Source organism: Anser brachyrhynchus (assembly GCF_964034855.1).
Source record: "Anser brachyrhynchus genome assembly, chromosome: 7".
In the NCBI taxonomy this organism is placed as follows: Eukaryota; Metazoa; Chordata; class Aves; order Anseriformes; family Anatidae; genus Anser; species Anser brachyrhynchus.
In genome coordinates this window covers 1,513,686-1,537,064 of record NC_137701.1, presented here as the reverse complement: position 1 = coordinate 1,537,064, position 23,379 = coordinate 1,513,686, and the positions used below count along the sequence as shown (strand labels likewise).

The following is a 23,379-nucleotide window of genomic DNA, read 5'->3' as shown; positions in this document are numbered from 1 at the left end:
CTTTCACTGTGGAGAAACTGGAAAGGTTTTTGAAGTAATGTCACAAATTGCAGGTTTATTTAAAAAAAAAAAAGAAAGGGGGGGGCTTAAATATAATTTTTTTAGAAGTATTTTTACACAACTTTTCTGAGTGAAATTGTACCAGTTTTATTTTTAGAACCAATAAACATCTGGTTTTGTGGCAGCTGTACTGTTCAGTGTTTTTACATCTCTGCATGACATTGTTCAAGGCTCTTTCATTGGTGTGTTGCTTACTTTATTTGGACCAAAAGATGTAAAATACACTGATACAAATCTAGTTTGGCTGACAAACTAATGCATTCCTCCACAACTTTTTTTAAACATCATTTTGTTTATTAAGAGTTTATTGTATATTACTGTGAGAAACACTCTGTAGTCAATAACATAGGCTCAGGCAAGGATCTCAGTGAAGTAGCAATTTTATTCGTGATTGCAATGGCGGGTGTCCCACAGGCAGGAGCGCACGCACCTACTAGTCACACAGTACAGTTTATATACTTTATTTGTGGATGACTGGGACCCTCCCCTCTTTCCCCATAGACTAGGTAATCCAGATTCACAACCAATCTGATGCTTCAGAGACAATACATGGCCTTCAGTTGCTGGCCTGTTAATTTTCAAATTTCTTTTGACTTTTTTACTGTTTGAAATGGTAATGTTTCTTCACTTATCTGACTTGACACCGTGATTTTCACCTAATTGCTCTAAGGAGTCTGGTTGTCTGCATTTTACAAGGTCGTCTGCTAAGTTTTCTTACCACTGCAAGCATATCTCCGTACCACATTCCTTACCTTTAAACAATGTAACTCTGTGCAAAAAGAACATTTTTATTCCCACATTACCAACATTTTACATAGATATATTGAGCATGTTCACTGTTACACTGAACTAGTCTATGTAATTTTCATATATTTATGAATTAAGATAGTATCATTCAGTGATTTAATAGGCAGACAGCATTTTAGTCACTGCCCTAGGCTGTTGCCTTAATTTAGGATGAACATATTTTGCCAATGTTGTAGAATATACAAATCTCTTAATAATTATACACATTCTACTCCTATGAAGATCGTTATTTCACATGTATAATACTAACCTTTCCTGGCAATAGACTATTTCCTGCCAGCCTCACAGACGGAAAAATATAGAGGTAAACCTTACTCATCTGAAAATCTACTTAAGTCGTCTGCGGTCGATGCGCGTACAAACTACGAGATCCCCTCAGCCCCTTTTCGTCACAGCGTTTCCGTCACCCCCCCCACCTCAGCGAGCTGGAAGCCATTTTGTGCGTGAGGGCGGGGGCTGCGCGCAGGTGACGTCTCCTTTCTGTTCAGCTCGGCCGCCATTTTTGGAGGGTGTATGGGAGGTGGTGTTTTTGCGCAACTCTGTTCGCTCCCCTGAGAAATACTGCAAAACAAAACCAAAAGCGTAATCTTTCGTTCGCCTCGCCCCAAAATGGCTGCAGTAACGATAAATCGTAAGAGTTGACGATCACGGCTCGGCAGATGAATAATGAGGGTATGACGACTGAAACCAGTGCCCTCGTCCCCCAGCGAGGGGAGATCTCAGCCTTGAGCTGTGACTGCTGCCATCTACGCGGAGGGGTGGCTGTAGTCACTAATAACCTTAAGAAGCGTGAGCAAAAAGCACTTTAATAAAGTCACGCTCTGAAACTCGAATGAGAAAGACAATACTACGCACGCAGAATTTCCTCCGCACCCCGGGGAGCTGGAAGCCATTTTGTGCGTAAGGGCGGAGGCTGCGCGCAGGTGACGTGTCCTTTCGCTTCAGCTCGGCCGCCATTTTGGGGTGGGCAGATGTTTGCGCAGCTGTTTGCTGCCCTGAGAATTACTGCAAAACAAAAGCGTAATTTTTCATTCGCTCGCTCCAAAATGGCTGGAATCACGATAAATCGTAAGGGTTGAGGAACACGATTCGGCAGATGAATAATTAGGGTATGGTGACTGAAACTAGCGTCTTCGTTCCTCAGTGAGGGGAGATCTCAGCCTTGAGCAGCGACTGCTGCTATCTACGCGGAGGGGTGGCTGTAGTCGCTGATAATCTTAAGAAACATGAGTGAAAAGCCCTTGAAAAAGTCATGCTCTGAAACTCGAATGCGAAAGAGAAAGAAAGGCGATACTACGCAGTCAGGATTTCCTTCGCCGCGCTACTCGAAACTACGCCCGGTATAGGGGAGCGCGTTGCTAAGCGGGCACCGCCCTTCCCCCCCTTCTCCTCCTCCTCCCAATGCTGAACCTGGTCCTGCTGCTGTAGATGAGGTATCCCGGGCGCGCTTGGGTGCGTTATACCTTCATCTCTTGCTTTCCCTGCGTACTTTTTCCTGCCTGCGCCTTAAAGGTAGGCGCCCCAACCCACTGTCCTCCGGCATCGGGCCCTCCCCCCGTGCCCAAGCCTGGGCTCTCTGGGGAGCGGACAGGGCCGGCCTTCGGGCGGGCGGCCGGGCTGAGCCGGATGTGGAGAGCTGGCAGCAAGTGGGGCATGAGCCCGTCCTTGCTCGTGAGGAGAAAGGAAATCCCGACACTGCCTTTTTGCCTTGCAGAGCGGAGACTCCTTTCTCTTTATTTTTGAAGTGTGATTTAAATTGACGTAGTTAGAAAATCTGCATAAACTCGCTAGGGTAAAGCCAATTTTATTTTTGTTGGTAGTTTGATTTTTGTGTGTGCGCGTTTTGTGTGTGTGTGTCGTGGTTTTTTTTTTTTTATTAGGATGACTGGGGTGCTAAATTGCTCCATTATTAAATGGAAATTTGCATCATCACTACTAGTTTAGACTGATGACTACTTAAGCCTAATACAGTAATAAGAAATGTGAAAGTTAATGTGGGATTTCCCTGTTTTCCCTGGATACCTCCTACCATCTCGTACTTGTTCTTTTGCAGGGAAACTTTAAAGTTATGGAGCATGCTCTGAATCATTTAACATGGAAAAATGTTAGATTATACGGATTCAAAAGGCAGCTAATACTGTGTTTTCACCACCTCTACATCATCAAACTAAGCAGAACGGAGAAAGCACTAAATGTAGCTATAGTACCTGCTGTAGTAAAGTAACCTCCTACTCTCCATCTCTTGTGTAGTGGCTTCCACATGAGTTCATCTTGTGGAAGAAACACAGAGCATTTCCCAAATAACCCTGCCCACAGATGTTTTATATCCTGTTTTTGTTGCTGTAGAGATTATTGTGAAATGTTAAAGAAACAAATGCTGTCTGAAGTGATAGGCTCACTGTAGACGAAGTGTAAAGTATGAAATGGTTCCCAAATTCTTTTGAAAAACCTTCCCTCTTAATCTGAGGCATAATAGATATAATTATATTATAATATAATATATAATATATTATAATATAATTATATTATATTATTATAATTAATACAGGATGCTATGCTTTGCCTTGCTAATCACACTGGTATTTGTATGCTGTGCAATATTTGTGTTGCAGTCATGGGAGCAAAGGTTTAAGCATGGTTTTAAACATCAAAGGGTAAAATTGCTTGAGCAATGTATACATCTCCAGTTGTTAATGCCAGCAGGGAGTTAGTATATCCTTGCATGTCTTTGTGTATGAAGTTTTAGCACGTTGTTATTTGCTGCATCTTGGGGGAAATAAAAGAAATCTGGACCTGATTTTGGTTCAGTTCTGTATGAATTGTGGGCAATGTGAAAAAGTTCAGAAATAGGAGTGTAATTAAATTCATTAGCTTTGTAGAAGCAGATTAACATACTGGTGCTTTTCTGTCTTGTTTGTCTAGTGTGGAATGGTAATGCCTTGTGCTCTAAGGAGTAAATATGTTTGTTTATAGTCTCAGGTTTATCTTTAAAAAAAATATTTTAAACCTTGTTTACCAAGAGTCAAAAGTCAGTGCAAACTTTGACAAATAGACCCGTCACAGAGGTGTTTTCCAGTGCAGTACATGAGAAATTCATCCATAGGTGTCAATTCAACTTTAAAATTATCAGTTCTGTTCAAGAAAGCCTCAAAGTTAATGAAAAACAAAATCTGATGTTTAAGTGCACTTTGATACTAACCTCCTTGAGTTTTTCTCTCAGTCCTTTTTGGGGGACAGGAGGACTGATGAGTCACCCTAGAATCAGTGGTTTTCTCTATGGAGACTTTGCAAGTATTTCCCAGAAGAGCTCTTGAAAAATTGGGGCGAGAGTGAGCTAAAATAGCTAGACTTAGTGAAAACTGTCCCTTCATTCAGTTATTTTCCCTCACTGTGCCTGGGGGTTTCCTTCAAGTACAGAAAAGAAAGAGATTTGTTGTTGTTCCGTGTGTAGGCCTTTATTCTACCGCTAATGTTACTGTTAGTATTGGTGGTGGTGTTTGACTTCAGCTGTTTGGAATGATTCTGGATCTCTTTTAAAATAAGAGTGTGTAGTACTCTTGGTAATTTTTTTTAACCATCTTCCCACTTCATAAGCTTTGCATTGAAACACCAAAGACAAAAATGTTAAGTATTTTCTTGCAGTGATATTGGCAAATCACGTGCACAAGAACACACAATCTACTGAGGTGGCTTTATTTCTGATGAATATGAACTTTTGTTTTTCCTTTTGAGAAGCTAAGCTGATTTTTTTCCGCTCTCCTTCTTGTAAAGAATTTATATTCTTTGGCATTCAGCAACTCTTCTTGCACACTGCCCATGAGATCTAAATTGAAAGCCAGACTTCTGGGTATTACATTGTCATTGCATACCTCTTTTTCTTTATTTGTCTCTGTTGCAGCTGTCATAACTGTAACAGTGATGTTTGCAAAAGTATTCATATCAGATGGAAGGGTGGTGCATGAGGCCCTTCATCCCTTATGGTGAAGTTCATCTGCCTCAGCTGTATGCAGATGGGATGTATCAGGCTTATCTGAGTAGTGTGGTATTACTGCTATCAAAACACATTGTTTTTGGATGCAAAGTTACAAATTCTGTTTCAGATACTGAAACACATAGTTTTGCTCTTAAGTCATTGCCCCTTTAAAACCTTATGGGGGGAGTGAGTGCTATTAGCCAATGATTATGTATGCACAGTTGTTATTCCTTGTATTTGGTGCATCATTCCTAGTTCACTGGATCAATGGATTTATGCAGAAGAAAGAGGGATCCTAGCTCATTTTTACTTCTTTTTTTTTTTTTCCCTTCACTTTACAAAACTAAGTAGCAGTAATTTGTGATGTTGATATCTGACCAACAGCAAATGAGCTGATACAATCAACTGTTTATGGACCATCACTGGAAAATACTGGTTGCAAACTATTGTGTGCTGGATCTGGATCAGTGATACAGCAACAATCAAATGACAGTTTTTCAGTGTTCTTATGGATAGGATTGTGAACAGGTAAGAGAGATTCAGCACTGGAAGTATTGATCAATGTTTTTTTTTCATAATGAGGATGTGATTTATATAATGGAAGCTCACAAAAATAAATTGTATTTTTTAAAGGCAGATTATTTTTAGATAATACAAATATTAATTTTTCATGTCTAAAATCCTAACTCTAGGAAATACCGCCCCTCCACACACACATGCACACCTCTTTTCTTTTTTTAATATTTTTAAAAGATTAGATAAAGATAATCAATTAGAGTTGTTTAAAAAAAATAGTTTATCTGAGATTTCTGGAATGGCCAAAAGAAGTGGCATTTCCATCTCCTGTTAGAGTGAGTCACACATATGACTTACTCAAGCTCTTTTGAAAGTCCTGGCTGTATGTACCTGGGATATGCTTTCATATGGGAGGAGGGTATCTGCAGCCTTGTTACTGTCAGTAGCTTTTGAATGCTCTGTGCATCTGAAAATGAGTCCAAGTGGCCTCAGTTACATTTTGAGGACTATTGCAAATACATTCTGTCTCATTTGCACTGTGTTATGTAAGTGTATGAAAAATCCACTGCAGTCCACTGAACTCCATAGAAAATACAACTCACTAAGATAGGTGTAGATAAAGAGAGACTTTGCCCTAGGAACTTGAATTTGGTTTGCTCTTTCAATGGGTAGTGGAACCCATACTATGGGTTTAGTTGAACTCAGCTCTTACATGTTTTCTGGGGAAAGTCAAGTAAGAGTATAGAGTTTTTTTCATTTCAATAGCATTGGGAAAAAAAAATGCTTGTAAGTGAACTAATCTACTTAATGCATGGACACAATATGTGATGTCGTTGATTTTGACTTCCAAAATGTGTAACAAAGGGAGGAAACTGCTTTAAAAATGTTAACCAGGTCTTAGCATCTTACAGTGTATTAGTCTTTGAAGCCATACTGGCTTTTGTTTTACAGAATGGTTTACACAAAACTGCGCAGTGTAGTTACTGGACTCCTTTTAAGGATTAAGATTTATCTTCAGATTGCTCATTTCACCTTTCTCTGTGTAGGTAATGGGGATCAGAGAAGGATAGAATTTCCGTAGTTGGTGGCAGTGGAAACTGAGCATAGCACCCTAGTTATTTTGTTAATCACAAGGGTGGTTTTTCTTTCTTGTTTTGAATTTTCATTTCAGTTTTTAGTATGATAAAACACAAATGTCACATGAAGAAAAAGGTGGCCTGTGGCTTAACTATACCTTCAGAGTTAACCACTTTGCATACAGAAGGTTGGATTTTTTTCTCTGTGCAGTTGGTTCTTTGACATTTTTGAGCATGGAGAGTGCTGGGGGAACCCTTAGAACTCCATTAACTTATTCAGAGTTGGAATCGCTTTAAATGATACTAAGACAATCCATCCATTCCTGTATTTAAACATAATTAATGTGTAAGTATATTACATTGTGAATATTTATTTTATTTTGGCTTCATTTAAGGCAAAGTGTCTACTTGATAACATTGTTTTTATATGTGGTTTGCTTGTTGGTGTTTTTATCATCTTGTCTACAATGTGTGGTTACACTACCTCTTAGCTCTCAAAACACTTCCTGAAAAATGTCTTAAGACTTCCGGTGCAGAAAAGGTAATGGTGGGCAGGAGGGTGGTGGGTTGTTGGAAAGGGGTCAGAGCTTTAGACTTATATTGCAGTAGAACTTAACTCTTATTTCCAGAAGCAGTTGAAATACTTACGCTCATCAGCAAGCTGATGACTTTTGTTTCACTTCCTATGGAATTTACAGGCTTGAATTAAGGTAATTTTACTGTAAAAAGAACTTCAATTTTCTCTTACCAGCATGACCTACCAACTACTTTTTGTTCTGTAATGAACAGCTGGGAGAACCCCTTGAGAACGAGAGGTCTGTATAGACTAAGTTGGCCTTTTAGTTGTAATTGAAGTATGTCAGATAGGAGAGTTAGCAGTGATCTTGTGTAGATTGCTGATTTTAGAGAGTTTTAATTCTCTTCCACAGAACTACTTATGTAAAAATGCATCCAGTTGTGACTGAACACCAGATAAGTGCTGTGGTAGACATGGACTTCATGTCATGTTGGCTTTCTGTTTAAAAGACAGAAGGCTGGCACTTCTAAAGGGACAGTGACAAAGTGATGACCAAGTGCCAAGTGCCAGCTGTTCTTATTCACCAAATTGAAGAAGAATTGGATAAAGAAGAAGGTGAGATAATGGTTTTCCTTTGCCGAGACCTTGTTCCTGACTTGGCTACTGCTGACCTGAGAGAGCTTTTGATGGCTTTGAATGAGAGGGAGAAACTATCTCTTCTTGGATTGTCTGAGCTGCTGTACAGGGTTAAGAGGTTTGATTTGCTGAGAAGGATCTTGAAGACTGAGAAAATAACAGTGGAATTTAACCTTGCCAGGAGTCCCAGACTTGTCCCCGATTACAGGTATCTATTTCAGATTATAAAGCTACTCTGTTATTTTAAAAATTCATGTGTTTGTGCACTTCTTGGTTTGCTTGTTTTACAATGTCTTGAAGGTTTAAAAAAAAAAAAGGCAGAAATGCACATCATACAAGAGTTAAAATGAAAAGAATGTCTAGTTTAATCCCTAAAGCAAGCCTTAGTAACTTGTTAAAAGTAATGGCATTAGAAGCATCTATCTTTACGCAATTTGTATATGTTAATCAATGAAAATCATAATGTTTGTATAGTTCTAGATTAGTAGATAGAAATGATGCTTTATAGGAACACCATTAATTAGTGATATTTTCTTTTCTAGTTTGCTTTGTGCACATAGCCTCATGATACATCTTTTTTCAGGTGACTTATCTCTTACTGCTCTCTTCTCTTTAGTTTTAAGAGGCTTACATGAAGGAGGTCCAGTGATCTCCCTTGAGAGACTTCAGAAATAAATGTATGTAATCATAAGGAAGATTTTTCTGTGTTGACATGGAGATAAAAAAAAAAAAAGGCGGCATAACTGCTAGGTTAAAAAAAAGTCAAAGATATGTTATGTTGTCTTATATTCTCTCACTTCATCTCTGTTGAAATATTAAGGAGACTTCTGTTTCCCCAGCAGTCAGTCTGAGTTAACACAAGTGCTGACAGGCAAGAGTAAGTATCTTATAATTGGATCTTGGAGCAGGATAGGCTCTTTTCCTGTTGTTTAGTTGGGAATAGTACATTCCCACTGGAATGTAGGAAAACTTGGATAGTTAAACAAGGGTAGGATTTTGCTGAAAGCTAAACCTTTAGTAATGTCTCAACTTTATTTCAGGGTACTAATGGTAGAGATTAATGAGAATCTGGAAAAAGAAGAAGTGGGTTCTCTTGTTTTTCTACTCAGAGATTATGTACCACGTATGAAATTGGCAAAAGATAAGGTAACATCTTTCTTCTGCTCTTCTCTTCTTAAGCAGTAAGAGATTGAAGTAAAAAGCAAAGTAGCTAGAAGAGACTGTACTACAAGGGGTAGTGAGGCAGGAGTAGATAGAGGTCAAGTGTGGAAGGAGTAGTTGCTTTTATTTCATTCCTTGTTTTTTTTTTTTTTAATGCAAGAAAATAAGCTAAAGAAATGGAGAGAACAGTGAAGAGTTTCTGTAGTGAATGGTGTTAGTGTGAACTTCACAGGGAGAAGGCAAAAAAACCTTTCTTCAGTGTTACTGATCTGAAAGTTCAAATATGTAGAATTTCAAACCAATAATAGTATTAAATGTATCTTGATTTATTACAGCACTTACTATGTTTGTGCTCTCCTGTTCTGTTTCATTTACAAAAGAATAATTTTAATTTAATAATAATGTCATTCTCTATATGCTTGTACTTACAATATTTGTTCTGAGTGCCCTGAGAAAGCACAGATTCAGTAGAGGAGATTCAGAAAGCTTGACCACTGTGCACAGAACACGGAAGACTTCTGTCATCTTTTTCTGAGGGTGGTTTATATTGTTTGGTTCGTTAGTTGGTTAGTTTTTACCAAAGAAGGGGAGAATACCTGCAAATTCCCCAAAGCTTTTCTTACCTATTACTTTGTGGCATATGAGGTGACATTCCCATGTGTCTGGCTACATAGTAACAAGGAAATGCGAAACTGTTTACTCAAAAACTTAGAATTGCTTTTAATAATGTCACTTTTTAATTTTTATCACTCCTGTGATAATACTAAGAATTCTTGATATTTTTTCCAGATAATCCCTTAGTGTTTAAGCAGTAATGTGTCTAGCTCCTGAATATTACAACCTTTACCACCTGCCCACATTGTTTTCTGGATTTCTTTTTAGTGATAGAGAACAAATTACTGAGATATATTAGGACTTGGGAGAATGGCATGGAGCTGCGTCAGAGCAGGTTCAGGTTGGATATTAGCAAAAGGTTCTTTACCACCTGGTCAGGTGCTGGAACAGGCTCCCCAGGGAAGTGATCACAGTACTAAGCCCACCGGCATTCAAGAGGTGTTTGGACAATGTTCTCAGAAATAGTTTGATTTCTGGGTGGTCCTCTGTGGAGTCAGGAGTTGGACTTGATACTCTTTGTGGGTTCCTTCCAATTCAGGATATTCTATGACAACAGTTTGTTTTTCTGTTGCTCTTACAGAGTTTTTTAGCTCTAGTGATCGACTTAGAGAAACTAAATTTGGTGGCTCCTAATCAGTTGGATCTGATAGAAGAGTGTTTCCAAAGTATTCACAGGATAGACCTGATTAAGAAGATTAAGAAGTACAAACAAGAAGGTAAAATGATATTTTTGCATTGGTTAGTCTTGGTAATAAGGATCAGATGTGCTCTTACTAAAGATGAAATTACAAGGCAGAGTATTTGCATGTTTCAGGGGTTTAGGCTTTTCAAACAGTTAATATATCACAGTGTATTTCTCTGTGTGTTTCTGTTAAATTTTCAGCTTTTATGTCCTCCGTTCATTCTCAGCCAGTGTATGTAAATGCACTTCAGGCATCTCTCCCTAATCTCAGTCTGATTGATCCTCCTTACAATTCAGAGGTAAGTATACAATAAATCAGACAGATCTTTTATTTCTAAGTATTGCTAGACATTGAAAGGGGATTCATCTCTGCAGAGCCTAAGGAATGAGAGATTGCTAGTGACAAGAACATTATTTGGTTTATTTCTCTGGTTCCTGTTGTTTGCTGGGTCTGAGGCCTGATTTATATTTTTTGACACTGGGAAAGATCTCCTTTAGGGAGCTTCTGTGATTTTTTTCTTTTCCTATTCGTTGGGAATATGAAATCTATATCTTAAAAGCTCTTTCTACTACTTTGGGGTTTCGACTGTTCTTTGCAGAACACAGTATTCTTCTTCGTACTTGCAGACTTTGCAAAATCCAGGGAAAATAGCTTTTAAATTTTGTTAGCAGAAGGTTACAACTTACTTTTTAATGAGAGCTTTTCAGATGTTGTGTTTGTTTTAATCTAATTTTAACCAAAGTCCGTCAACATACCAAAAGTCATCCACCCAATTACTTTGAATCAAATCCTATTGTGTGCAGTACTTTTTATGTTTGGGTTAGATCTGATGTTGTAATAACATGACCTTTCTTGAAGTCTTCAGCCTTGCATAGAAATGTTTTCTGAAATACATCTAATAAATATATATGTATAAAGCTTAAATACAAAACAATATTGATGCAATTTCTTTTTACTAACAAAGAACAGCATTGTTTTCCAAACTACTAACGGGAAAGAGTATACATTGACTTTCTATATTGTGATAATACTATTTTAATTTCCTCTTGATTTTGGTGAAAGTTCCTCCTTCCTGCTATATAGGAAACAAAATTCATATCTTCAGACTTTTCTTTATGATTTATTATACTACTGTAGGGAATAAACTTTCTTTGCTGTTCCTAGAAAACTGGTAACTTTTTAAAGACAAAGGATTTTGATTTTTCTTTCCTATTTTTTTTAATTGTTGTTTTGTAATTCTAAATAGCAGATAGATGTGAACACAAAATATGTAATTCTTTTATTGAGGAAGATAAATATTACTGGGTTGTACTTTTGGAAGATATAATTATTTGTTCTTGAAAGACAATGAAAATATACCACTTCCTTCGTTTTAGATCAAGAACACGAACAAAGAAAAATCACAAAATGGACAAAGCTTTTTTCAAGGTAAGAGCATCTTACCTAATCTTTGCTAATCTAAAAGAGACAGTTAATTTCATTTATTGAAAGAATGGCAGTTTTTTGATAGCTGTGACTAAACCAATTGATGTCACCAGAAGCAGAAGGTATTTGGTACCTCTACAAACTGGGCATTGTCTTATTATTTGTTCTTGTATTTGTTTTGCTTGTGCTGCCAGATTTTAAAACTTCCTCGGAATTGTTGATGCCGTCCACCTCCACAACTTTTTAACTGAATAAATAGTTTATTAATTAAAATTATGGAAGAGGTTGTCTGGCCAACTCTGGAAGCCAGTGTAGTGCATCTGTGCTCATTAAGTTTTGATGAAGCCAGGAAGTTGTCCAGCAAATACCGTGTGTGTGCGTTGACTTTTAAAAGAATAGCTGACTGACTTCTCAGCATAGGAGAGAGATTGTGTTTGCTTGTTTTTTTTTTTCTTCCTCCTAGTCACAAGTAATGTAGAGTGCAATCCAAGTAACATGTCAGAAGTGAACATTTTTGTTACTTTTATTAACTTCAGTACCATACACAGAAACTGAGGTCTAGATGAGAGAGAACCTGACCAAACTAGATAGGTTTCTTTTTAACTGAACTGCAGTCAAAGTAGTATTACCATTACCTATACATTGAGATTACTTCTGTATGTTTTAACCACAGAAGAACCAGTCCACATGTCCATTCAAGAATCAGGACCAGCATCTCATAAGGTAAGTGCTTATGCATATGTATATATGCAAATGTAATAAAAACCTCTGTAGGTATTTACCTCAGTTCTCTTCAGGTTTCATTTGAGATTTCCTATAACTGCATGTAACAGGAACAGTGTGTACATCCATATCTTCCTTGGTGATAAAGAGGTTCTTTGAATTGCTTTTGCAGAATATAGTTTTAATATAAAATACTTGCTGATACAAGATAATACTGCAAGCAACCGTGCAAAAAGCATGTGCACAAGGAACTGCATATTCATGAGCAGAGACTAAGTCAAAATCTGTTTGAAATCAGACCTCTCGCATTAGAAATGACAGGGCTTCTTTCTGTGTGGTCAGTTTTGTTCTTTAATTCTTTTTTATGCCCTTGCTCTCCAGATAGGAGAAAGATGTGCTTTGTGTATTAGTAGTAAGGATAGTAAGGATTATTAGTAGTGGTTTTTGCTAGCTTTGCTATATGTCAGGAGCAGGGAGTTACCTATAGCAAATTATCTGTTTAAGGAGAGATGGATTGTGTAGAGTCACTGCAGGTTTTTGGGGAATGAGGAGGCTTCGTGCTGTTACACTAATAAAATAAGGAAATTGTTGTTCTGATGAGCAATGGCTGTTTCACACCTAAAGAACACAGAAGTTCTCTACGTTTGTCGCGTTTGTCACTGTCATGTTGGCAATACGAAGCTTATAGCTCCCAGCATCTTAGTAGTGGTTACACTTAAAGAAATTAATTTGGAAGGACTATAGAAGGATCATTGCTTTCATACACCAGGTATTTAAAAAGCCCCTCCGCCCCATCCAGCTTTTTTTTTCCTTCACCATTTGAAGGTCTATTCAGAATTCAAGTTTACTCTCAAACTTCCTTCTCTCATTCGTGGTCCAGTCTTAATCTTTGTTTATGGACCATTAATGTAATAAGATTGAATACTAGAAGAATACAGAAGTTAAGCCTGTGCATGAAATAGGGAAAAACCATGAATCTGTGTCTCCTGAATTTTTGTTGCATAGGTAAAACATTAAATTCTAGTAGGTAGGCTTCTGCTAGCTACTCTGTGGAAAATTAACAAAATGTGATTGAATAGGTCAGAGGTGGTTAAATTTGACAAAAGAATCAAGTCTGTAGCTTGAGGGAGTGACATAGTAACTTGGTACTTGTCTTTCACTTTCCTCAGGTGTTCAACGATCAGTACAGAATGCAAAGTCAACCTTTAGGAATATGCCTGATCATAGATTGTATTGGTAATGACACGGGTAAGTTTCTGGAAATTGAAGTTCCTTATCCTATTATTCTCAGATAATTGTAACAATTTAGTACAAAGAATATGATATATCTTTTCCAGTCAAGCACGAGTGATGTTGTCTAAGATAGAAGACTTACTGTAATTGATAGATTAACTAAAGCAGAGAGTTGGAAGGCCCAACCTGAGAATATCTAAATGAAAGAACTTATAAGGGAATAGAAAGGGGGGAAAAAATGATGTCCAGAGAGACCAATAGAATACTTAAGCTACAGTCATACAGCAAGTTAGCGGCAGAGATGATAAAGATGATGTTTCCCACCATTCAGCGAAAACAAAACTGTTACTGACTTGAAGAGTAATCATATTGGACGCCACAGATTTCGAATAGCTGATGTGCTCCTTTATTAATAATGCACCTACTCCTCTGTTACATCTTGTACAGTTTAACTGAAACTGTTACCATAATTTTAGAGGGGAGGGAAATTTGTGCATTTTTTTCTTTCCTCCCAAATTAGTTTAGGGGAAAAAAAAAGGGAAAAAAAAAAACGTATCTAGAATTCAAGGTAGTCAGTGCTATGGTTAAAATGAATTTTTGTGATCTCCTTTGGAGAATCCAAAAATAAGATCCTCGCATAAGCAACAACTGTACCCTTCCCACATCCTCACCCTCCCAAAAAAAACTCCCTCTCTAGGTCATTGGAACACAATGAAGCCAAAAATAAAAATTGAGAGAATGTTTGCAGATTATTTTTAATAGGTTACAGTAGGAGATGTAGGGGAGGGGGGTTTGTGGGCATATCTTTTCACTTTCTTATAACTAATGTTCCAAGCAGACAGACCAATTGCTATTATTGTTGCAGTTATTGAAGAGAAGTGGGTGCAGAACACAAACACAAAGTAAAATTTTACTGTCTGCTTGATAATAGTATTTTAGGTAAACTATTTAAAATAATAATTTGCCCGTAGGGTATCAGGAGCTAAACAGGCTCACAATCCTGCCATGCATGGAGACAAGGGAAGGCACTGAACCCACTTACATGCAACTGGGAAACATCCTTTGAGATTTGTTTTTCTGCCTATCCCAGCAAGTTTATAAATTACCTCTTTTGCAAAAGGGGGGAGGGGAGAACAAAAATGTGTAGAAACTAAGTTGTTCAATCTAATATAATTCTTCACTTCTACTCTCAAAAAAAAAAGTTATGCTGACTTTGCCCCAAGTGGAAAAGAAAGAAAAAAAGAAAACATTTCTTGCGAAGAAATGAAAGGTTGGGTTGGGGCTCTTGAGATCAAAAATTTTGTTCTGTCCTATTGCCTGCTTCTGTTCTTCTCCCCTGTTCTCACTTTCATGGTAGCTTTAGTGAATAGACTTTTTGATTCAAAAAACTTAATGCACCCTTAATCTGGAAGGCAGCATGGTATAGTCTGGTCCAGTACCAAAATAATTACTTAGAGTTCTTTTTCTTAAAAGTAAATACAAAAAAAAGTACTGCTTGAGAAATGTCACTGTAGGGAGCTTAAGAAGACATAGGAAATTTAAAAATTGCCTTGTTTGCAAAATCGCCTCTTTAAATTTCTCTAATGGGATGTGAGCATGTGCTGAGCTGAGTTATTAAATAGGAGTATTTCATTATGCCAGTCCTGAGTTTTTAAATGAAGCAACATAGAAGTAGACAGGGCACATACACTTCAGAAAACAGGAGGTGAAGAAAGAACTGTGTCAGTTCACAGTCAGACATAAATGAATTTAGGTCTCCCCTTCCTCTGAAGGCACAGATTTTTTTCACATGCAATGTACTGTGTAGTCTCCTTTGCAGTAATTGCTATGAAATAGAAAAATGCTCACAAATGAGAAATAAAATGTGCTGTTCTTGTGCTTGTATAGGCACTTCAGTACTTGCTCAAGTAAAGGAAGTATAAATGTGAAGGAGGAAGATCCTGCTGACTGGAAATGATAAAAATAGGCCACATATTCAGCATCTGGCATGCCAAGTTTACCTTTAAATCATGGCTTTGCTGCTGTTGTCTCAAAACTACCCAAACCAAGTCTTGATGTGCCTCAGTCTCCATACATGTCTGCATTGCATGCAGAAGGAATTAAGCCATGTTCGTGTCTCAGATTTTAAATGTTGCCAGTCCATCATCAGCATTTTAATGTGGTAGAAAGCAAGACTTCACTGAAATACATTACTGTTCTAGTGAGATTCAGATGAGGTGCAAGGCGTATGACATTGTTTAAAGGAATTTCTAGAAATGCATTAACTACTTGAGACTTCTGGAGTCACTTCTGAAGCCTGAAAATATCAAAGAGAGAGAAGAGGGCAAGGGGGAAGTTTGGAGTTGTATCTGTGGTATGCATCGGAGTCTGTAACTATCGCAGGATTTAATATGAGGAAGCTGAACTAATGATAAATGATGTAGGAGCAAGGATCACAAAATTGAAAATGCCCAGTACAAACAACGTGAATTCATCAGATGTTGATAAAAGTTGAAACCAAAATACTCCTTGCTGTTTTTTAAATCGTCATTGGCTACTCTTTTCATTTCCATTTAGAAATTAGTTTTTATCCTTATGTTGTAAACAAAAGGAGAGAAGGTTATTTTTTTACATAGATTGGGGAAAATCCTCAAAAATTCTCAAAAGTCGCTGGTGGTATATTGGGGAATGATTGTTGATCTAGGGATGCTGCTACATGTAATCCCTTGTTTTGTCTCGTCTCAAGGTAAAACTGCTGTATCTCAAACGTTTACCATGTATAACTTCTGATTCATTGTTAAACAAAGATATCAGCTCTAACAGTTTATTGGGTGTATTATTTTTAATTGTGACACGGTGTATGTGTGGTCTAAAGTTACATACCAAGGCTTGTATCTTTCTCAGTTTGAGAGCACTAGTGAGGTAACTAAATCGGAGGAAGAGCACTGTTGTTTTGCCTATGTACTACTGTCCTCTAATGGATAAAGTGCTTCATCAAGTCTATAACTCCTAAACGGTACTGAGTTACTCCAGGGTAAATACCTTTGCAGTTGATCCTGTCTTCCACCTGAATTTTCACAGCATATTTTTTTTGTCTAAAATAAAGTGTATTTTCCTTTCAACTTCAAAAATATCCCAGACGTTTATTTTGATTTGGAAGTATTTTACAAATATTTTATCAAACTAACAGAACTGGAACAAAACCCAGTAGTTCCTGTTCATTACCTTGCTATGATGCAGAGTTTGTATCTACCCTGTATTTTACCGAGGTAAGTTAAGAGATGTGTTCTATGTTTTCACTGTGTGTTTCTTGAGGAGAACAGTGTGGTAGTGCAACTCCTGCTTTGCTGCCAGTTACCTCTGAAATAGCCTTTGCTAATTAGGGATCATTAAACATTTGAAGTCGAGGAACAGTCTAGTTTCTCGTGCCTGTAAGGCATTTTGCATAAAAGTGGTACTTGTTATTTCCTGTCATTATTATCAGAAACTGTGCATAGGTGATGTATATGTGGTTTATATTAAAGATATGATGCTCCAGTTACAAGTCATAGTAATAACTTGTGGTTCTCTGAATGTGTAGTTAGATACATGTGGTTTTAACCAACTTGCATCTGGTTTCACTCCCATATTAATAAACATCCAAAGTAGTTATTCAAAGCATATTATACTTTCCTGCAGCACAAGTTTAACACAGCTACAGTAGATTTAATCTTGTTCTTTTTTGGCTGCCTACAGTTTTAATTTCTAATATATTTGAAAAAGTTCATAGTTGAGCATTTTATTCCTGAAAATGCCATTCTGTTACTGTAACATACTTGTTACAGTTTTCCACCTGGAACTCAATGACTTTTAATTTGATTTTATATAATAGTAAGCATAAGTGACTGCAGAAGGCTCCTTTTTGACTGATGAAAGGGAGCATCTGTTTTTCTTAATCCAGTTCTGTGCATCTGTAATAACCATTCAGAGTAATTTTTGAAAGTTAAAAAGGTGAAACAAACTTCCCATGCTATACGGTGCACTCTTCACGATTTTGAGAATGTTCTATGTGAAGCATTTTCTAATGTCTTCTCTTGCTTGATATTTTAAATCCTAGGAACCTGGGATATTGGCTATAAATGAAAACACAAAAAAACTCTAGAATTAGGAACAAATTACACACTACATAAGTGTATTTGCTGTCAGGATGTGCCTAACTCATGTTAAAGACAACATGCATATAGCACTGTGTATGTAATGTACTGTGCAATCAACATCAAGTACTCCTGATTTTTGAATTATTGTGATGAAATAAACATCCTATTTCCAGTACTGAAATACTGTAAATACTGTAATTCTTCCGGGTAGTTGCGACTGAGTCTTGATATGCTGTGATTTAATCACATCTTGGTTTTTTCAGATGTGCTGGAAGAGACCTTTAGAGGCTTAGGCTATGATGTTCGTTGCCACAGACATTTAGATACGGATGCCATGAATAAAACGTTGCTTGAAGTTGCAGGGTTACAGAAGCACAGGAATTGTGACAGCTTCATTTGCATATTGGTCAGCCGTGGAAGTCCTCAGAGCATCTTCTGTACAGACGAGACTTCTACTGGATTCCCTTTGGAACAAATAAAGAAATACTTTTTGGCAGACTCATGTCCTGAACTCCGAGGAAAACCAAAGCTCTTCTTTATTCAGAGCTATATTGTTCCCGAAAATGAGCAAGAATGTACTAGTCTGTTGGAAATAGATGGAAATGATGATAAAATGATTGCTAATGCAAAAATTCCTTTGAAACTCACTATTCCCCAAGTAGCAGACATCTTTTGGAGTCAGTGCAAGGTGGATGTGTCTACAATAGAAAAATCTCCGACTTCATCCTCATATTATCTGCGTTGTCTGGCTGAGCTACTCCGTAATCCTCATAAAAGGTAAATAAAACATAGGGAAAAAACTTTTTCTAGCGCAGCCTACTGTCCTAGGGAAAGAGAGAGGATGAAATTTAACGTTTCTGGTCTTGCGAAGTACCTTTGTGATGTATCATATGTTAAAAGGACAAGCGTACCTGGTCCTGGAACAATGTCACAGGAATGTAGTCTAGAGTGGGAGTGAAGCTTCTGATTCTGGAGAATAAAATAGGTGTGTTATGGCATGGAGGCTTGTAGAGTGAGAAAGAAAGAACCTGTCCTGGGTAATGTCTATCATTACTCTAGTGTTTAGTGCTTTAGGCAGGATTTGAAATCTTCCTTTTTCCAAAATATGAAGTGCGCACCAGGCTTCTGTCAAATTGAGAATTGCCTCTTAAATCATTAAGAATGGATTTGCTTGCAAATTAAGAAGTCAGTGTTTGTTTAGGAAAAAGGCAGTTGAGAGGGGAGGATTTTGTCCTTCGTTTAGATACAATTCACCCATGCTTTAGGAAGCCACAAGATTGCCAATTTATAATCTTGAATTAAAACTATCAGAAGATGTTAGTCTATCTAAAGAGATTATCAAAAGAGATCTGAGCAAAAATCAGATACATAACTTTAGCAACAGTGATTTTCTTTGTATAACTGATTTAACAGGGAGCTAACAACTGCTTTTCAATGTAGTTGCAGGTTAAGATCTAGATCTTTTCACAAATCCTTGTAGAGAAATCACAGATGATCATGTCAGCATAAGCATTGTGACAATGGTGATTTGGGATATAACATTTCCAAAATGCATATTCAGCTTCGTGTTTTAAAGGTGTAACATCTGCAATAAAGAAACTTTCTCCTTGCCAAGTCTATAGTTATCTTCTAACTTGTGAATTCTTAAAATTCTTGCTTCCTTGTCTAATAAAAAGCTTTTACTTTTGTTGCTGCAGGAAACTGTCTATATTAGATATCCATACGGAACTGAACAGAGAAGTCTATGAATGGAATAAGACCACAGACCCAAGCCAACAATATTCACTTCTGCTCCAGCACACACTGAGGAAAAAACTTTTTCTTTCTCCCACTTAACCACTATTGGAAAGAATATGTTTGAAGTAGCTGAGAAATGCTTACCGTGATCCACTTTCACCCACACTTTAATTGCATATGTATCTGAAGTGCCTGTTGCTTCTAAACCCAGTGATTTAGAAGCATTTTGGGTTGTTAAGGCACTAGGTTTTATATTTTAATACAAAGGGCTCTGAAAGATTGGATAATAATGACAGCTATTGCATAGACCAGCAACAGACCATACAAGCAAGTGCAACAGGTAAACAGTGTATAAAGAGCTCTAAACTGTACAGTTGGGTTTTCTAGGGTTTTGTGTTTTTATTGTTTGTATTTTAGCATACCTGGTATCAGTGCAATGATCTAGGCTCATATTTTGTTGCTTAAAACAACCAAGCCAGTGCAAAACATTAACAGTTTGCATGCTAAATTTCAAAAATTGACCAGGTACTTATTCACAGCACTTAATAATGAAAAATATGACAGGAGAGGATGCCTACCCAGCAACACCAGGTCTTTGGTAACAAGTTCTGACTTGTGTGCCTCCACAGACTTTAGCAAAACATAAGGAAGAGAGGGATGGTCTTTTAAATAATTTGGATTCTATCTGTCTGGAGTATTAGAAGCTGTGATTCACTCATAACCCTGTGTCATCACTACTGTCCACAGCATACAAGAGTTGTATGTTAATAAATCAGACAGTCTGACATGATTTGTGCTGTTTTCCACTGATGCAAAAATGAGTCTACGTGTGGCAGGGTTTTATGGTTGTCTGTGCAGTTTTTAAAAAAAAGGGGGGGGAGATTGTGGCAGATGCTCTGTAGAAGCTGAAGCATATTTCACATGTTTGGCACCAGGCATAGTTGTAAAAGTACACCGTTGTTCACATTTGAACCAAAACGTAGCAAACATTGCCTGTTAAGACCAAATTAAATTAGGTTTACCACTCCTCACACACGTTGCTTTTGCTTATGGAAAAGGATACGTTGTCTTCAACTGATTTATTTTTTCAAGTTGCCCTCATCCTTCTGGAAAAGGTAAGAGTGCAAATTGTAATTTTTTTTTCTCCAGTGGAGTAGGTGCTTTACATGAAGAGTTCAGTTGACCTGCTTGCTATATAACAGTAAAACCTGGATGTGTTGTATTGAAATTCATTGTGGATAGATCTATGGCATTCTCTTCCCTACTTAAACAGGCTAATTGCAAACTTTTAATACTATATTATAGTCTCCTATGCAGAAAAAAATAAAATTCAAGGCTTTGGTATGCCTTCCTTTATTTCTAGTGTAATTACACCATATGTATGCTAGTTCCTTGAGCAAAAATATGGCAAAAAGGTTTAGTTGCTAGTGCATCTGCATTTTATTTGAGCAAAAAGCAGGTGTGCTTTTTATATATCACTTTACCAGCAACGTTTTTCAGCATAGACCAGGTCTAAAAGGTAGCTAGCAGTAGTATGTTGTTACTAACTATGGTAGCCATGGACACTAAACTTACTCTGATAGCAGTGACTTTTTTTAATCCCTCAATATTATGCTGTACTTCTGGATGTTGGCTTGACATTGTTTTTAATATCTTATTTTTTTTAAACAGTCTTCTTATATTTAGGAAAAAAAATCAAAATAGTTTTCAGGTAGCTTCTATAATTGAAAATAAAAATCACTTTTATTTGGCAGAAGAGATATCTAAGTCTTGTAAGCACACAGGAACCTTTTTCCTTGTTATGTGAGGTAGGCTCAGTTTCTTTCTGAAACTTGGTTTCCTAAACTGCTGGTTGATGAAGATCTTTAGAATGTACCAGGAAGAGAAACACACTGAATAGGCTTTACCTTACAATCTTTCTTTAGTCATCCATACAAAACATTAAGATCACTATATGTATTTATTTATATTAATATATTAATTTTGTATAATGTATATAAAGTACGTTTTATATCATTACAATTAAATCTTAAGGTGGTGTCTTTTTTAATTTTGTATTTTGTTTTATTTACATGTTAACTATAGAAAGTGAATTCACAGTTGTGATAATTTTTTGCACAAATCAGAAAAATACTTTGGCTGTATTACAAGCCTATGCACACCATACTTTTCTCTTTCCCCTTCATAAGCTATAGTGTCTTTGTTAATTAAAGTATATGGAAACTTTTTAACAGCTTTGAATTGGGAAATGTAACCCAAAATTGTATCTGAAATTATGGGTACGTGTATTATTTGTTACCATAATTTTATGTAATTCTAAGGCATAAGCATAAGAGGAAAAATGATAGTAAATCAACTTTTTCAAAATCCAGAGATTCTCTAGAAGCTTGTTCTCTATAAGCATTAATGTAAAAAGTATTAAATCAAATTTCATGATGTTATAGATCTGGAAATAAACACATCATAGCGGTGATGGGAAAGGTCAATTCTTCCTTTCAGTTTCTAATTTGTAAGAAAGGGTCTGTTAAACTGGTTCTTTCCATACACTAATTCCATATTGCTTCTCTCTTTAATGGTAGTTTGTCTTAAAACTATGTTCTTCTGTATTATACACACAGACACAAGTAGAGAACGTACAGCTTGTATGTGATAAATAGTAAGAATAGAATTCATTTTTAACTGAATATTTCATAACTGGCTAGCATACAATACTGTATAGCACACGTGTAATTTTGAAACTCTACCTTGCTGATCTTTGAGAGGGTAAGAGAAGGATTATCAAATGACAGATCTGCAATCTTAAGAATTCCTATAGTGGCTGGTAAATGAAGCAAATGGTATGAAACAAATACAGACCCTTCTGTGGCTGTAGAAATAAGGTGTGATTCTTAGTTGTGATATATGTGTATGTGATGTTAATAAATGTGATTCCTCTCAGAAATTATTTTCCCATTTTCCTTACTAGCCTTTACATATGATGAGCACTTCTGCTACCTTATAGATGCTAAATACAGGGAGAACGGAACCAAGAGGAGGCAGAGAGATAAGGGAAAGAAATACTGAAAGTTCAAGCAGAAACAAGAAGGGGAATGGTAGGGAGAACCAAGAGAAGAAAAAATAGGGAAAAGAAGATTTGGAGGAGAAATACAGCGTGAATATTGGAAGGAGAAAGAAGATAACAGGAGAAAAGGGAGAAAGGAAGTAAGAATAACAGTGGATATCCTTACAGGATTTGGCAACTTTTTTCTTTTTTTTTATGGGTTGTTTGAGTGATGCTAAGCCTAACTACTAAATACTACTGAATTTACTACTTACTAAAATAGTAGCAATAGGATATATTCTGTTTCTGAGAGTTTTGTGACAATGTAGGTTTCTGTTGGGGATAGACATGTACATGCTCTTTATTTTCGCGTATAACAAAGTAAAGTCCATATCCACTTTCTTAGGAAATAAAGAAGTACTGTTTTGAAAACTGTAGAGACCCTTGTAAATAATCCTTGCAGTAAAAAAGGAAAGGAGTCACTTTGCATTTGGCCACTCAGACCAGAAGCAATCACAACACTTTAATGACCAAAAAGTTGTGGGGATTTGTGTTTCATGCAGCATTCATGGGTGTCAGATGCTGAATTTTTACTCTGGTGTCTTGACCTTCAGTAGTTTCTTAATCCATAGCAGTAGTCATTCTGTAATCATTCATCTAAGTAGTATTTATTGCCTTGACATCTCATTCAAGAGTGAAGAGTGGGTAGTGAAAAGTAACATCGAAGTAATTACTTACTGACATGCAGGAATTTTGTGATATTGTTTATTGTCTGTCAGTTCTCCTGTAGATTTTTGTACTCCCCCATATACGTGGTAGGAACTCTTTGTTTTTTCTGCAAGGTGCATCTAATATTGAAGTCTGGAAAGTGAGTGGATGCAGGGCGTGGGTGGCATCAAGCTGTACATGCATTGCAGATGGGTAGGTTGAATGAAATGTCAATTCATTAGCTAAAGAAAAAGGGGATAAATTAATTCTGGTTTTAAGCTGTTAGCACAGGACCATAAAAAGTGATATGCTAGTGGAATTTCATGGTCATGGGCTACCAAAACATCTAGTGTT

The 23,379-nt window shown here is 36.9% G+C and overlaps 1 protein-coding gene and 1 long non-coding RNA gene across 14 annotated transcripts; one reads left to right on the top strand and one right to left on the bottom strand.

Annotated features, from left to right (window-relative positions):
* Positions 1-834: 834 nt before the first annotated feature.
* Positions 835-1,857, bottom strand: LOC308198099. The gene is made up of 2 exons (XR_013953632.1): positions 1,723-1,857; positions 835-1,428 (listed from the first exon to the last, which is right to left on the bottom strand). It is a non-coding gene; the product is annotated as an uncharacterized lncRNA (long non-coding RNA).
* CFLAR (CASP8 and FADD like apoptosis regulator) lies at positions 1,794-20,067 on the top strand. Of its 13 annotated transcripts, none has more exons than XM_080599693.1 (11): positions 1,794-1,976; positions 5,192-5,368; positions 7,362-7,793; positions 8,626-8,731; positions 9,942-10,077; positions 10,245-10,342; positions 11,421-11,472; positions 12,143-12,192; positions 13,362-13,440; positions 17,804-18,317; positions 19,238-20,067. In XM_080599693.1, exons 3-11 carry the CDS (start codon positions 7,498-7,500, stop codon positions 19,374-19,376), a joined length of 1,470 nt encoding a protein of 489 aa, XP_080455819.1. In that variant the 5' UTR covers positions 1,794-1,976; positions 5,192-5,368; positions 7,362-7,497; the 3' UTR covers positions 19,377-20,067. The 13 variants fall into 13 exon arrangements, with proteins under 13 accessions (XP_080455819.1, XP_080455820.1, XP_080455816.1 ...); XM_080599694.1 differs by having other exon boundaries at positions 5,189-5,368; XM_080599690.1 differs by having other exon boundaries at positions 1,811-2,300; positions 5,225-5,368.
* Positions 20,068-23,379: the final 3,312 nt, after the last annotated feature.

Coding starts and splice junctions, on each gene's coding strand:
- CFLAR (XM_080599693.1), top strand. CDS start 7,498: ATGACCAAGTGCCAAGTGCCAGCTGTTCTTATTCACCAAATTGAAGAA. Junction 7,794..8,625: donor AGACTTGTCCCCGATTACAG/GTATCTATTTCA, acceptor ACTTTATTTCAG/GGTACTAATGGTAGAGATTA. Junction 18,318..19,237: donor CTCCGTAATCCTCATAAAAG/GTAAATAAAACA, acceptor TTGTTGCTGCAG/GAAACTGTCTATATTAGATA.